Here is a 16,003-nt window from a genome sequence, read left to right as displayed (position 1 = left end):
ATCACCTTTTATCCTATTTTTTGGGATGCCAGGTAAACAAAAAAACGCAATTCTGGCACAGCTTTTTTTGTTTTTTTTATACAGCGTTCACCACGCATTATAAACTACATGTTAACTTTATTCTGCGGGTCAGTACGATTCCGGCGATACCTAATTTATAGCACTTTTTTATGTTTTACAACTTTTTGCACAATAAAATTACTTTTGTAAAAAGAATGTATTTTTTCTGTCGCCAAGTTGTGAGAACCATAACGTTTTAATTTTTTTGTCGACGGAGTTGTATGAGGGCTTGTTTTTTGCGGGACGAGCTATAGTTTTTATAGGTACCATTTTTGGATACGTGCGACTTTTTGATCACTTTTTATTGTAATATTTGTAGGGCAAAGTGACCAAAAAACAGAAACTCTGGTAACGTTTTTTACGTTTTTTTTTTACGCTGTTCACCGCGTGCAATAAATAATATAATATTTTGATACCTCAGGTCGTTACGGTCGCGGCGATACCAAATACATATGGTTTATTATTATTTTTCAATAATAAAGGACTTGATAAGAGTAAAAGGGGGATTGTGTGTTATTTGATTACTTGAAACTTTTATTGTTTTCAAACTTTTATTTTTTGCACTTTTTTTTACACTTTTTTATACTTTTTTTACACTTTTTCTCAAGTCCCACTAGGGGACTTGAAGGTCCAACGGTCAGATTTTTTTTTTTCTAATACATTGCACTACCTATGTAGTGCAATGTATTAGATCTGTCAGTCATTCACTGACAGCAAGCCGTTTAGGCTTCGCCTCCCGGCGGGGCCTAAATCGGCTTCCGTAATGGCAGAGCAGGAGACCATTGTGTCTCCTGTTGCCATAACAGCAGTCGCCAGTCCCGATTGCCTGTCAGGGCTGGCGATCTGCTTGTAACCGCTACGATGCAGCAATCGCTTTCGATTGCTGCATCGAAGGGGTTAATGGCAGGGATCGGAGCTAGCTCCGGTTCCTGCCGTTACAGGTGGATGTCAGCTGTACAGTACAGCTGACCTCCACCGCTGATGACGCCGGATCAGCTCCTGACCCGGCGCCATCTTGCCGGCAGCTACGGAAGCCGATCAGGCTCCGCCGCCGGGCGGATCTTGACCGGCTTCGGTGCTAGGCAGACCGGGAGGCCAGTATTAGGCCTCCGGTTGCCATTGCAGCCACCGGAACCCCGGCAATTTCATTGCTGGGGCTCCGATGAGCTGCAAACACCTTAAGTGCAGCGATCGCGTTTGAGCGCTGCACTTAAGGGGTTAATGGCGGGGATCGAAGCTAATTTCGGTCCCCGCCGTTACAGTCGGATGTCAGCTGTAAGATACAGCTGAGATCCGACGATGATGGCACCGACTCAGCTTCTGAGCCAGTGCCAAACGTTTGACGTACATGTACGGCATTTTGCGGGAAGTCAATGCTTTCCATGACGTACATGTACGTCAAATGTCGGGAAGGGGTTAAAGGTAAAGGGACTGTAGTGAAGTGTCCGTTTGCCTTCAATAACATTACAGAGAAGTAGAGATTGACTTGAGCTCTGGAAGATAATATTTTTATTTATATAGCGCCAACATATTCCGCAGCACTTTTCAGTTCAGGAGGTACATTGTACAGACAATATCAGACATTACACTGACAAAACTAACTTACAATTCAAACAAGAGGAGTGATGACCCTGCTCACAAGAGCTTACAATCTATGAGATAATGAAGAAGTCCCTTCCCTTTTTCCCATCCCTAACTTGATGGACATACCGTATGTCTTTTTTCAACCGTAATAACTCAGAACATTAACTTTGTGCTTTGTTATTTTACAGCTGTGTTAGTGTGGAAGAAGATGAAGCTCCTGATATTGATATCTACCACTGTCCGAATTGTGAAAAGACCCACGGGAAGTCTACATGTGAGTAACAATCGCCGCTTTTGTATGTCTACATTGGAAGAAAGCTCCACGATTTATAACATATCAGACAGAAAAAGGACCAGTGACCGAAGTCAAAGGAGAAGTAGTGGCACATGCAGCATCACTGCCTATTGAAATAAGTTGGAAGACAATCACTCTGTTCCTTAAAGCGGATCTGCCAGCTGAAGGTAAGTGGTGATTGAAGGGCTGCTGTGGTAGTAGATACACAGCAGCCATCCGTCAATCATCACCGAGCGAGGTGGGGGGAGAGCTCCCCTTATGAATTTACCAGACTAATAACTATGGGTCCAGTGTAGCCAAACGGCACAATATTAGGTGTGCTGTTCTGGCTAATATGTGGACGAACCTGTTTTTGTAATATGCCCTTACCCAGGTCAGCACATTTTGCTGACCGATCTGCTTTAACCCCCTTCCATATAATAAAGAGTTGACCCCGCATGCACCGTTACTTCTCCATTGGTGGTTCATCACTGGTCCATTCTTGTGAATATTTGGGTACCCAGCTACTGGACTCCCACAGTCACACTGACATGTCATTGACATGTCTTTAAAGTCATTTTTGGGACAGCCCTTTTAGGTCCACTAATAATTAGGAATCAGGGGTAAGTACTTGAGAAGACATTTGCAGGAGAAAAAAAAAGATGAGACTCCTCTTTATCAGCTTGACTATATACTAGCAGACATAGAAGGGGCTGCAAGACTTGTCTATTCGGCTTATGTCATTGTAGGAGAATGGGGAAAAAACCCTCCTTCGTTGGCACTCCTGCAGTTCAGGTTTTATGTGAAAGTCCAATCTAAACTCAGTTTTATTAACTCCTACCCATCCACAATCTGTACATTAAAGGGGGTTTCCCAGAATCATAAATTATCACCTTTCCACAGGATAGGTGCTAATTTCCTGATCGCTTGGGGGCCCACCTTTGGAACCCCCACCGATCGTGAGAACAGCGGTTTTGAACCCCAGGATTCTCCTCACTGCAGTGAGGAGGATCTTGAATAAGCTAGTCGAGCATGCGCCCACCGCTCCATTCAAAGTCTATAAGTAAGACAGAAACAGCAGAGCACTGTCTTTCTAAAGATTCGAGAGCGCACATGCTCGACCGTTGCTCCATTCATTGTCCTCCTCACTGTGGGGAGGAACGGTTTTAGGGACCCACATTATCACAATCGGTAGGGCTGCCAGCGGTGGGGTCCCCTGGAAATTGTAGATAGGTGCTAATTTATGATTCTGGGAAAACCCGTTTAATGGTCTCTTGGGTAGTACCGTTCCCGGTAGGATGGCAGATTACATTCCTGGGCAAAAGACTCACAATGCTTCCCTTAGTCTTTCCTAGGTATGATTTATTTCTGGGGTTTTTAGACCATTTCTCTTCAGAAGCTACAGTAAAGGTACGAACTCTATTACGACATATCACTGGTTGACTTGCTGGAAGACTGACTGGGTAGCATAGGCAGAATCTTCCATCTGGTGATTTTCTTCCGATTTATATTTCTTTGCAGCAGAAAAAAATGAAATAGGAGACAGTAAAGGCCATTTTACACCGGCCGATGCAGCCGAGCGCCGATCAACAAGACAACGTTGATCGGCACTCGTTTGATTGGGTCACACGGAGCTATGGATGGGGTCGTTACTTTAAACGCTCGTCCCCAGACATTATTATGATGTTGACAGCTCGTCTCCCTGTTTACACAGGGAGATGTGCTGCCGACAACAATAATATTTCACTTTTTTGAAACGATACGACCAGCAGATGATCGAGCTCGTTTGCTCATTCATCTGCTGATCGTTCCCCTGTTTACACTGGGCAATTATCCGCAACGAGCGTTATATGAATGCTCGTCTGCCCGATAATCGTCCAGTGTAAAACACCCTTAATGCTTATTTATTGAAACTACTGTAAAGATAAATGGAGTTATTGCCCATAGCAATTCTGTGTTACAACAAAGCAGACCAGGTTTATGGCTGTCGCCTATAGTTCAGCGATAAAGCTTGTCCATCTAATAACTATTTTTGTGTCCTTCTACTTTTGTCCTACTGTTTTTGGAGTTTTCTCAGGACAAAACAACCCACAGGCATTAGATCATAAGGTTCATAACTGAACTTATGGAGACCGATTGGCAAGGACACTAGTCAGATAGGAATAGTGCGATGATGTAAGCAATAGAATGGTGGTAGGTGGGAGGTTACAGACCACAAACTAACACTGTATAGTCAGATCAAGCACACATACCAAAAGTATGTTAGGAAGAAGTACTGTATAAATGGAAGGGAGCTTGACTGCAGGATCAGGTTTACACACAAGGCTTATTTGTAGTCTGTTACCATGGAGACAGATATTATTAAACCCTAGGCGCTCCACGACGCAATTGTACGTCCTGGCGGCCAGTGGCTTAGAACACCAGGACGTACAGTTACTGCGCAGTTCCTCTTGCACACTGTCGGTGATGGAGTGCACCGGGAACCGGGAGGTCAACTGCTCCCAACAGCTGACACGGCACTTTTGCCGATCATCGCCGCTGATTTTGGCAATTAACCCCTTAAATGCGGCGATCGATTGCAATCGACGCATTTTAGGGGTTTCTATCACATAGGCAGAACCCATGCAATTGTGGGGGTTGCCGATAGTTGTCATGGCAACCAGAGGTCAGACATACTTATGGCGTTTTGAGGGCGGAGAGTGGAAAATGAAAAAGCAAAAAAAGGATCAGTGCTGAAAGGGTTAATTAATTTCTAATAAAAAACAAACCAACAATTATTACCACATATGGGGTATTGCCGTACTCAGGAGAAATTGTTGGGCGGCTTTTTATCTTTTATCCCTTGTGAAAATGAAAAAATGCAACATTTTAGTTGACAAAAATGTAGATCTTCATTTTCACGGCCAAATTCCTCTAAATTCTGCAAAAAAAATCTGTGGGGTCAAAATGCTAACTATAGCCCTAGAAAAATTCCTTGAGGGGTGTTGTTTCCAAAATGGGGTCACTTTTGTGGGGTTTCTACTGTTTTGGTCCCTCCAGTGCATTACAAACATGACATGGCACTGAAAACCAATCCAGCAAAATCTGCGCTCCAAAATCCAAATGGCGCTCCTTCTGAGCCCTGCTGTGGGTCCAAACAGCAGTTTATTACCACATATGGGGTATTTCCGTAATCGAGAGAAGGTGCTTTACAAATATTGGGGTGCTTTTTCTTCTTTATTCCTTGTAAATATCAAAAATTTCTGTTTTTTAAGAAGAAAAAGTAAATTTTCATTTTCACAGACTATCTATACCCCTAGATAAATTCCTTGAAGGGAGTAGTTTCCAAAATGGGGTCACTTGTGGGGGGTTTCCACTGTTTTGGCGCCACAAGACCTCTTCAAACCTGACATGGTGCCTAAAATATAATTTTTAAAAAAAGCAGACCCCAAAATCCACCAGGTGCTCCTTTGCTTCTGAGGCCGGTGTTTCAGTCCATTACCACACCAGAATCACATGTTGGATATTTCTAAAAACTGCGGAATCTGGGCAATAAATATTGAGTTGTGTTTCTCTGGTAAAACCTTCTGTGTTACAGAAAATTTTTTATTACAAATTAATTTCGGCAAAATAAATGAAATTTATAAATTTCCCTTCAAATTTGCTTTATTTCCTGTGAACGCCTAAAGGTTTAAGAAACTTTCTTAATACTTTGAGGGGTGCAATTTTTAAAATGGGTTGATTTATTGTGGGTTTCTAATATAAAAAATCACTTCAGAACTGAACTGGTCCCTGTAACAATCGCCTTTTGAAATTTTCTTCAAAATGTGAGAAATTGCTGCTAAAGTTCTAAGCCTTGTAACGTCCTACAAAAATAAAAGGACGTTCAAAAAATGATACAAACATAAAGTAGACCTATGGGAAATGTTAACTAGTAACTATTTTGTGTGGTATTACGATCTGTTTTACAAGCAGATACATTTAAATTTAGAAAAATGCACATTTTTGCTAATTTCCTCAAAATGTTGGTGTTTTTCACTTATAAATATTGAATTTATAGACCAAATTTCTCCACTAACATAAAGTACAATATGTCACGAGAAAACGATTGCTCGGATAGGTAAAAGCATTCCCAAGTTATTATCACATAGTAACATATGTCAGATTTGAAAAAATCGGCTGTGCCACAAGGCAAAAACAGGCTGCGTCCTGAAGGGGTTAATCAAGACTATTCCGAAAGCGTCTTAATTGTTTGTTTGTTTTTTATACATTGGAGCGATGTAAATTGGTATACTTCTACTACTACATTTGTAAACCTAAATCTTGCAATACCTAATAAATGTAATCTTCTGCGCGTGTCATGGCTATGTGGTTTGACCTTGCATTGTCATGTCTGGCATCATATTTGATATCTTTCATTTAAAGTAGCACGTTGACACCGCCACTTGAAATGTCTGCAAATAAAGAAGATAAAATGAATCGTCCTCCAGACGTGTGGTGGGTCTATTGATGTAGTCAACCAATTCTTGTAATTTCAATAGTCTGCAAGGTCGACTACAGGACTGGCGAGCCTCTCACTAACAATATGGTGTCATATGTTTCAGCAGATTATATGTATCCGTCACAATGTTCAGATTGCTTTCTTTTCTTATTCTTCCTTTTTTTATATTTGGAATGAAAATCCAGCAAGTTCTCCTATAGTCCAAGGACACTGTCTCCTCATTCCCTTTAGGTACAGACAAGAACTGTATATACTTGTATTTGATTGATTTTCTATTCACTCATGTCATACAGTTCATTACATAATACACATCAATGAATGAATAACCAGCAAGAATTGATTATTGATGTTTATTTTGCAGCCACATCTCGCCCCCAGAAATTTTCATGTTCATCTAAAGATTTGAAATCCACTTGTAGGGGTTAAAAGAGTTCTTTGACACTTTATGGAGGGTCAATGGTACATCTTTAGTATCAAATCCAAGAGGACTGGCTTATGACTAGCATGTCATAAGTGTCAAATTTGGGTGGTCATGAGGCCCACCCCTTGTCTTAAGACAGTCGTCCTAGCGATCATCTTATCAACGCGGGTCTGGCTTCCGGAACCCTTCCCCACAATCAGCTGTTATCGCTGGGGAAAGTTTTGCTCGGCCCACCACCCAACCGCCGAATACATAAATGGCAGGGAGCCAAACCTGTACACTATTTTGGCCGTGGCAACTTAGTGGCAGTCTGTTTTGCAGAACCTGATTGATCAATTCATCTTATGGAAAAGGTGACAAGTAATCAGCCAGGGGAGGTCAAATAAAAATGAGCCATAGGTACCATGCACATATTTAAAATTCAGATAACTTGATATTAAAGCTGATTTGACTTGCATCTTCCCCCGGCTTTTCTTTGTTGTGCTTCGATATAGGTCTGTTTTGTCTGACGTTATTGTCTGAAACGCCTTTATCGGCTCTTCCTGAAAGGCATTGTTGGTTTCCATTATGTTCCTCATGTGCTGCTTTCTCCTTATGCATTGTTTGATCTGTTATTTTTTCTTGTATCCTTGTTTTTATTTGATCCATTGTTCTCTTCATGTTTTTACTGGTATAAAAGCTTTTGTAAATAATGAGCATATAATAGTATATCTTGTCATGGAGTAAAACAACAATGTTTTATAAATTCTTTTAGCCGACTTTGCCTCATTCACACATTGCAGATTTGGCCAGTAGTTTGCATTGCTATTTTGAGGACTAAGCAAGTCGACCCTAAACACATATAATGGAGTTATACTTATTCTCGTCTTCGCATCCACTCTTGAGTTTGGCTTCAAAATACTGATTCTAAATATTGGCCAAATCTGCAATGTGTGAATGAGGCCTTTTAAAGGGGTTGTCCAGTCCCTAAAAATTAAAGGCTTATCCTCAGGATGGACTATCAATATCTGATCGGTAGGGTCTGACTTCCGGGACTCAGCTGTTTTGAAGCGGCCGCAACTCTCTTACAAGTGCTGCTTTCCCTTCATTTTGGTCACTGCTCACACTGAATCGCTGACACGTCAGTAGTGGGGGTTCACAGCATTACAACCTTCTCCCATTGAAGTGAATGGGAGAAGGCTCTAATATTGTGAACCGCCGCTACAAGCATGTCGGCGATTCACAGTATGAGCAGTAAGGGAAATGAAGGGGGAAGCAGTGCTCGTACGAGCGCTGCGGCCCCTGCAAAATAGCTGATCGGCGGGGGTCCCGGCGGTCGGCCCCTTCGACCAGTCAAATATTAATGAGCTATCCTGAGGATAGGCCATCAATTTTTAGGGACTGGACAACCCCTTAAGGGTATGTTCACATTCAGTGACCAAAAACGTCTGAAAATACGGAGCTGTTTTCAGGCGAAAACAGCTCCTGATTTTAAGAAGTTTTTGTAGCAACTCCCGTTTTTTGCGGCGTATTTTACGGCCGTTATTGGAGCTGTTTTTCAATGAAGTCAATGAAAAATGGCTCCAAAAACGTCCCAATAAGTGACATGCACTACTTTTCGCGGGCGTCTTTTTACGCGCCATACTTTGACAGCGACGCGTAAAATTACACCTCGTGGGAACAGAACACTGTAAAACCCATTGCAATCAATGGGCAGATGTTTGTGGGCGTATTAGGGGCGTTTTTTCAGGCGTAGTTCGAGGCGTAAAATGCCCAAATTACGTCAGAAAATACTGCGTGTGAACATACCCTAAGTGTTAATGTTTATTGTGACTTTGTGTGAGGATAAACCTGTTTATTGCACACTGTTCCCTCTACCTCCTATTCTACTGTGATACATACCTAGACCTTACCAGCAGTCTTGTCTTGAGGAACTGGAGAGTTTGGGAATGTAATTTTTTTTTATTATTCCTTATTCAATAATACACAATGAAAAGATCGATAAAAAGATGCACATAAGCCTACACTCGTATCAGAATAAGTTGAGACTCGCCTTACCTGGGGATTCAATGAGCAGGAAAGGGTCGCTTGGTAGGGTAGGGCGGTGGTTGGAGTACGGCAACCCAGTAATGAAGTCTTGAAGAGTGGGTGGCAGAATCTCTAGAGGGTGTTTCAGCCAGGTCCCTCACATTCCACATACTGGATCTTTATCATCTAGTAGTAGTCACAGATCATACAACTGCCAGATGCCCTCTCTTTGTGGTGGATGAGCTCATCTATTTAGGGACTATTTCTAGCTTATCCATCCTAAAGTTAGTTATGTTTAGCGGCTTCTATGCTTTCGCAACCTCTGCCTTGCAAATGGGCTTTATATTGAAGATAAAGTAAAAAAAAAAGTGAGATTGTCCGAAATAATCTGTTTTTTTTTTTGGATGAGACTGTACTCTGAAAAACTCTGATGTGTGGCAAGGAACCTGCAAACGAGCCTCGGTGGCATTAGATGAAGGGGCATTAGGGTTCATAGTAGAGGAAAGTGAAGGGGCAAATGGCTCATCCCGGTAAGGGGGAAATACCATTGAAATAAACTGAATGGTGACTACTTATTTATATCTGCATTAGAGGCAGGATCAGGGGCAGTTAAATCAGTCCATCAGTGTAAATGCACGCCATACAGCAATCCAGTTCTTTACTTCCTGGACCTCCTTTGAGTATGACTTTGAATGGAAAGGAGTATTGAACAGAAACAGCAGTATTTTGTGCAGAAAGAAATGCTACTGATTCGCTGATATGCTTAAAAGAGTAGTTCGCTATTTAACAATGTCTTTCTGTTGGAAGGGTCCCTTTATGATAAGCTGATCACGATTTGTCCAACAGCAGGTGCTTCCCTGCAGCACCGCCACAGGTGAAATGAAGCATTACACAGTTTTGGGTCCTCTGGCGTGCGAAACACTCTCGGGTCGAGCTAATAAATAAGGGTCCTGAACCTTGGCCCCAACTCTGTTAACCCCTTAAGGGCACAGCCTGTTTTGGCCTTAAGGACACAGCCTATTTTTTCAAATCTGACATGTGTCACTTTATGTTGTAATAACTCCGGAATGCTTTCACCTAGCCAAGCGATTCCGAGATTGTTTTCTCGTGACATATTGTACTAAAAATTTGGTCGATAAATTCAGTATTTATTTGTGAAAAACACCATAATTTAGAGAAAATTTGTGAAAATTAGCATTTTTCTAAATGTAAATGTATCTGCTTGTTAGGGCAGATTCACACGAACGTTGCGTTTTTGCGCGCGCAAACAACGCGGCGTTTTGCGAGCGCAAAAACCATTTGACAGCTGCGTGTGTCATGCGTGTCTGATGCGCGGCTGCGTGATTTTCGCGCAGCCAGCATCATAGAGATGAGGCTTTTCGACGCCCGTCACTGTCCAAGGTGCTGAAAGAGCTAAATCTTTCAGAACCCTCGACAGTGAATGCCGAACACAACAGCGAAAAACCTGTAAAAAAAAAAAGATAAAGTTCCTACTTACCGAGAACTTCCCGGCCGTTGCCTTGGTGACGCGTCCTTGGTGACGCGCCTCTCTTGACATCGGGCCCCACCTCCCTGGATGACGCGGCAGTCCAAGTGACCGCTGCAGCCTGTGATTGGCTGCAGCCTGTGCTTGGACTGTGATTGGCTGGATCTGTCACTTGAACTGAAGTGTCATCCCGGGAGGTCGGACTGCAGGAAGGAGACAGGAGTAATCGGTAAGTTAGAACTTCGTTTTTTTTTACAGGTTCATGTATTTTGGGATCGCAAGTCACTGTCCATGGTGCTGAAACAGTTTAACTCTTTCAGCACCATGCACAGTGAATGTCTCCCGACGTCGCGGACCGGAAATTTTTTTGCAGGGTTCGGGCAAAACGAGTTTGGCCGAACCCGGTGAAGTTAGCTTTGGTTGTCGGGGTTCGCTCCTCGCAAAGACACTCCGTTTGAATGCTTGGAAACAGAAAAGCACGTGGTGCTTTTCTGTTTCCATTCATCCTTTTGACAGCTCGTGCGCTGTTTCAGTCGGTTCGCACGGAAGTGCTTCCGTGCGACCTGCCTGGTTTTCATGCACCCATTGACTTCAATGGGTGCATGATGCGTGAAATACGCAGAGTTATTGAACCTGTCGCGTATTTTGCGCAGCGAACAAACGCTGCGCAAAATACACGGACTGTTGGTACTGCCCCATAGACTTCTATAGGGCATTGCGTGCCGCGCGAAAACCACGCGGCCTACACGCTGCCAAATCACGCTCGTGTGAATCCGCCCTAAGACAGATAGTAATACCACACAAAATAGTTACTAGTTAACATTTCCCATATGTCTACTTTATGTTTGCATCGTTTTTTGAATGTCCTTTTATTTTTCTAGGACGTTACAAGGCTTCGAACTTTAGCAGCAATTTCTCACATTTTCAAGAAAATTTCAAAAGGCTATTTTTACAGGGACCAGTTCAGTTCTGAAGTGGCTTTGAGGGCCTTATATATTGGAAAGTCCCCATAAATCACCCCATTTTTAAAAATGCACCCCTCAAAGTATTCAAAACAGCATTCAAAAAGTTCCTTAACCCTATAGGCGTTTCACAGGAATTAGGGTATGTTCACACGAGGGCGTCCGTAACGGCTGAAATTACGGGGATGTTTCAGCCTGAAAACATCCCCGTAATTTCAGCCGTAACGGCATGTGCAGGCGCTTGAACGCCGCGTCAATTACGGACGTAATTGGCGCTGCTATTCATTGGAGTCAATGAATAACGGCTCCAATTACGGGCAAAGACGTGACATGTCACTTCTTTGACGCGGGCGTCTATTTACGCGCCGTCTTTTGACAGCGGCGCGTAAATTACGCCTTGTGTGAACAGACAAACGTCTGCCCATTGCTTTCAATGGGCAGATGTTTGTCAGCGCTATTGAGGCGCTATTTTCGGACGTAATTCGGGGCAAAAACGACCGAATTACGTCCGTAAATAGGCCGTGTGAACATACCCTCAAAGCAAAAATAGATGTGAAATTTACTAATTTCGTTTTTTTTTTTTGCCAAAATTCATTTGTAATAAAAAAAAATTGTACCACAGAAGGTTTTAGCCAAGAATTGCAACTTAATATTTATTACCCTGATTTTACAGTTTTTAGAAATATCCCACATGTGGCCCTAGTGTCCTCTTGGACTGAAATACAGACCTCAGAAGCAAAGGAGCACCTAGAGGATTTTGGGGCCTCCTTTTTTTAGAATATATTTTAGGCATCATGTCAGGTTTGAAGAGGTCTTGTGGTGCCAAAACAGTGGAAAGCCACCAAAAGTGACACCATTTTGGAAACTACACCCCTCAGGGAATTTATCGAGGGGTGTAGTTAGCATTTTAACCCCACAGGTTTTTTGCTAAATTTATTGGAAAAAGTCTGTAAAATTGAAAATCCAAATTTTTTCTGAAAAAACATAGAATTTTTTAATTTTTCCAAGGAATAAAGGAGAAAAAGAACCCCAGCGTTTATAAAGCACTTTCTCCCGATTACGGCAATACTCCATATGTGGTAATAAACTGCTGTTTGGACCCACGGCAGGGCTCAGAAGGGAAACAGCGCCACTTGGATTTTGGAGCACAAATTTTGCTGGAATCATTTTCGGTGCCATGTCATGTTTGTAACGTCCTGGAGGGACCAGAACAGTGGAAACCCCCCAAAAGTGTCCTCATTTTGGAAACTACACCCCTCAAGGAATTTTCCTACTGGTATAGTTGGCATTTTGACCCCATAGGTTTTATGCAGAATTTAGTGGAATTCGGCCAGGAATATGAAAATCTACTTTTTTTTCTGAGAAAACGTAGAAATGTTTAATTTTTTCTAGGAACAAAGGAGAAAAAGAACCCCAAAATTTGTAAAGCAACTTCTCCCGATTACGGCAATACCTCATATGTGGTAATAAACTGCTGTTTGGACCCACGGCAGAGCTCAGAAGAGAAACAGCGCCATTTGGATTTTGGAGCCCAGATTTTGCTGGATTGGTTTTCGGTGACATGTCGCGTTTGCAACGTCCTGGAGGGACCAAAACAGTGGAAACACCCCAAAAGTGACCCCATTTTGGAAACTACACCCATCAAGGAATTTTTCTAGTGGTATACTTAGCATTTTGACCCCACAGGTTTTCTGCAGAATTCAGTGGAATTCTGCCGTGAATATGAAAATCGACTTTTTTTCTGAGAAAACGTAGAAATGTTTAATTTTTACTAGGAATAAAGGAGAAAAAGAACCCCAAAATATGTAAAGCAACTTCTCCCGATTACGGGAATACCCCATATGTGGTAATAAACTGCTGTTTGGTCCCACATCAGGGCTCAGAAGAGAAACAGCGCCATTTGGATTTTGGAGCCCAGATTTTGCTGGATTGGTTTTCGGTGACATGTCGCGTTTGCAACGTCCTGGAGGGACCAAGACAGTGGAAACACCCCAAAAGTGACCCCATTTTGGAAACTACACCCCTCAAGGAATTTTCCTAGTGGTATAGTTAGCATTTTGACCCCACAGGTTTTGTGCAGAATTTAGTGGAATTCGGCCGTGAATATGAAAATCAACTTTTTTTCTGAGAAAACGTAGAAATGTTTAATTTTCACTAGGAATAAAGGAGAAAAAGAACCCCAAAATTTGTAAAGCAACTTCTCCCGATTACGGGAATACCCCATGTGTGGTATTAAATTGCTGTTTGGACCCACGACAGGGTTCAGAAGAGAAGTAGCGCTATTTGGAGCTCAGATTTGTCTGGAATGGTTTTCGGGTGCCATGTCGTGTTTGCAGAGCTACTGCGGTACAAGTACAGTGGAAACCCCTAGAAAGTGACCCCATTTTGTAAACTACACTCCTTGAGGAATTTATTTAGGGGAGTAGTGAGCATTTTGACTCGAAAGGTGCTTCTTAGAAGTTGCAAACACTGGGCTGTGAAAATGCAGAATTTAATTTTCTCCAATAAAGCTTCTCCTGCTTTATCCTCATATTTTTCTTTTATACAATGGTAATAAAAAATAAAAAAAAAACACTCCAAAATTTGTTGTGCAATTTCTCCGGATAAGGCCAATACCCCATATGTGGCCATTAACTGCTGCCTGGGCACACTGTAGGGCTCAGAAGGGAAGGCCTACCTTATGTTTGCAGAGGCTCCAGAACATAAAGTAAGTTCAAGAAATGCCTCATTTAATAAAATTGCACCCTTCAAAGCACAGTATTCATCCAGGAGTATAATGGGAATTTGTATTATTGAGATATCAAATTAATTTGGAAAATAAATGCCCAGGCGGTATTTAAGAAATAAATGGAATGGATGTGATGTCATTGGAGTAGTAAAAATTACATTTAACGAATATCAACAGAGGTGTGATAAAAACGGAAGCATTCTCCGATGCAGAGGCCTGGTTTAGAGGGACAGGTCATACAGTAGTGAGTGGTGTCTTTCCTAATCCCTCTGCTTGAGCAAACTCGACACCTTTTCTGGGGTTTTTGTTTTTTTTCTGTGGGGGGAAGTACTCCCGGGAAATGCTGGCCAGGTATTATTCTGGAGATCCCAGAAGTGCTGCTACCTTCACTGCTGCCATCTGCTTCCTGGTCTCCAAAAATAATTTTTTTTAAAATAATTTTTTCTTGGAATCCCAGGAAAGTCTCCGTATTCCCTGCCGTTCTGTAGAGAACAAAGGCGTTATAGAGGGCCACTTGGGTGAGGTATACCGCCAATTTTTTATACCACACCTTAGATTTTCTTAGGGCACAGTAGGGCTGCAGTACCTGGTCCGAAAGATCCACCCCTCCCATGAATTGGTTATAGTCCTGGATGCACACAGGCTTGGTGGTCTGCTCTGTGGCTCCTCTGACTGGAACTGGGGTGTATTGATCAGCATGCAGTGTGGTCAAAATAAAGACATCACGCTTGTCTTTATATTTGACAAGCATCAAATTTTCGGAGCAAACAGCCCTGCTTTCCCCACAGCGCATTGTCTGCTCTATAAAGGACTTGGGGAGACCCTTTTGATTTCGCCGAATTGTGCCACATGCCAGTGTGCCCCTGGCAGAAAGGCACTTCAGGAGGGGGACGCTATTGTAAAAATTGTCCACATACAAGTGGTATCCTTGGTCTAGTATGGGGTGGAGCAAATCCCATACTATCCTCCCACTTATTCCCAGGACAGGGGGACAGTTTGGTGGCTCGATCTTAGAATCCTTCCCTTCATATACACGAAAGCGCAGTGTATACCCAGACACACTTTCACAGGCTTTATACAGCTTCACGCCATACCTAGCCCTTTTATTGGGCAGGTACTGGCGGAAGTGTAATCTGCCTTTAAAGTGGACTAGGGATTCGTCCACTGCAAGGCATTTTTGGGGCGTATAGACCTGACTGAATTTTGAGTTGTAGTGGTCAACTACTGGCCTAACTTTATACAGTCTATCATAATTGGGGTCGTTTGGGGGTGGGCACTCATCATTATTGTTATAGTGAAGGAATTTTAATAAAATTTCAAAACGGGCCCTGGGCATGGCAAGAAAATAAAGAGGGGAATGATAAAGGATGTCTCTGTTCCAATAGGAACGTATCTTGGGTTTTTTGGTAATGCCCATACTCAATAGAAGTCCCCAGAACTGGTGGATTTCAGTGGGGTTTGTGGGGGTCCATTTTTGGGGCCTGGCATAAAAACTATTTGGATTGCGGGAAATAAATTGCTCCGCATAGATGTTTGTTTGTGCCACAATCAAATTTACAAGGTCATCAGTGAAGAACAGTTGGAAATAGTTCATTTCACTGAAGCCTGCGGTATCTACATTGATGCCTGGAGTCGCAGTGAATTCAGGCACCTGGGGCACAAAATTATCTGCGGGGATCCATGTGGAGTCAGCTGTACTGGGCTGCGATTGTGCACTACTGACGCCTACCCTTGGACGCCTACGTGGCGCTTCATCAATAGATGAGTCACTAGACGAAGAGGACCCTAAAAATGTCACCTCTTCCCCACTACCAGAATCAGAGTCCTCAAAGAGCATGGCACATGCCTCTTTGGCAGTATACAGACGCTTAGTCATTTTTTTTTTCTTCTGTAAACTTGGTAATAAAGTGTCACTGGTGTTGAAAGTAACGTAAAACTTTTTTTGTATTTTTTTTAGGTTTTTTTTTTGTGTTTTTTTTATTGTTTGTTTTATAGAATAAC

General features: G+C 42.5%; 1 protein-coding gene across 4 annotated transcripts in view; it reads left to right on the top strand.

The window, feature by feature from the left end:
* The window catches only part of PHF2 (PHD finger protein 2), a 275,856-nt gene that overhangs the window by 137,510 nt on the left and 122,343 nt on the right, over positions 1 to 16,003 (top strand). For all 4 annotated transcript variants that reach the window (XM_075833862.1, XM_075833861.1, XM_075833860.1 and 1 more), the window contains exon 2: positions 1,833 to 1,918. In XM_075833862.1, coding sequence (XP_075689977.1) covers positions 1,833 to 1,918 — 86 coding nt within the window. The remainder of the gene's footprint in view (positions 1 to 1,832; positions 1,919 to 16,003) is intronic.

Source organism: Rhinoderma darwinii, chromosome 7, assembly GCF_050947455.1.
Source record: "Rhinoderma darwinii isolate aRhiDar2 chromosome 7, aRhiDar2.hap1, whole genome shotgun sequence".
NCBI lineage: Eukaryota > Metazoa > Chordata > Amphibia > Anura > Rhinodermatidae > Rhinoderma > Rhinoderma darwinii.
Note: the sequence above shows the minus strand (reverse complement) of the source record. Positions and strands in the feature narration are given on the sequence as shown.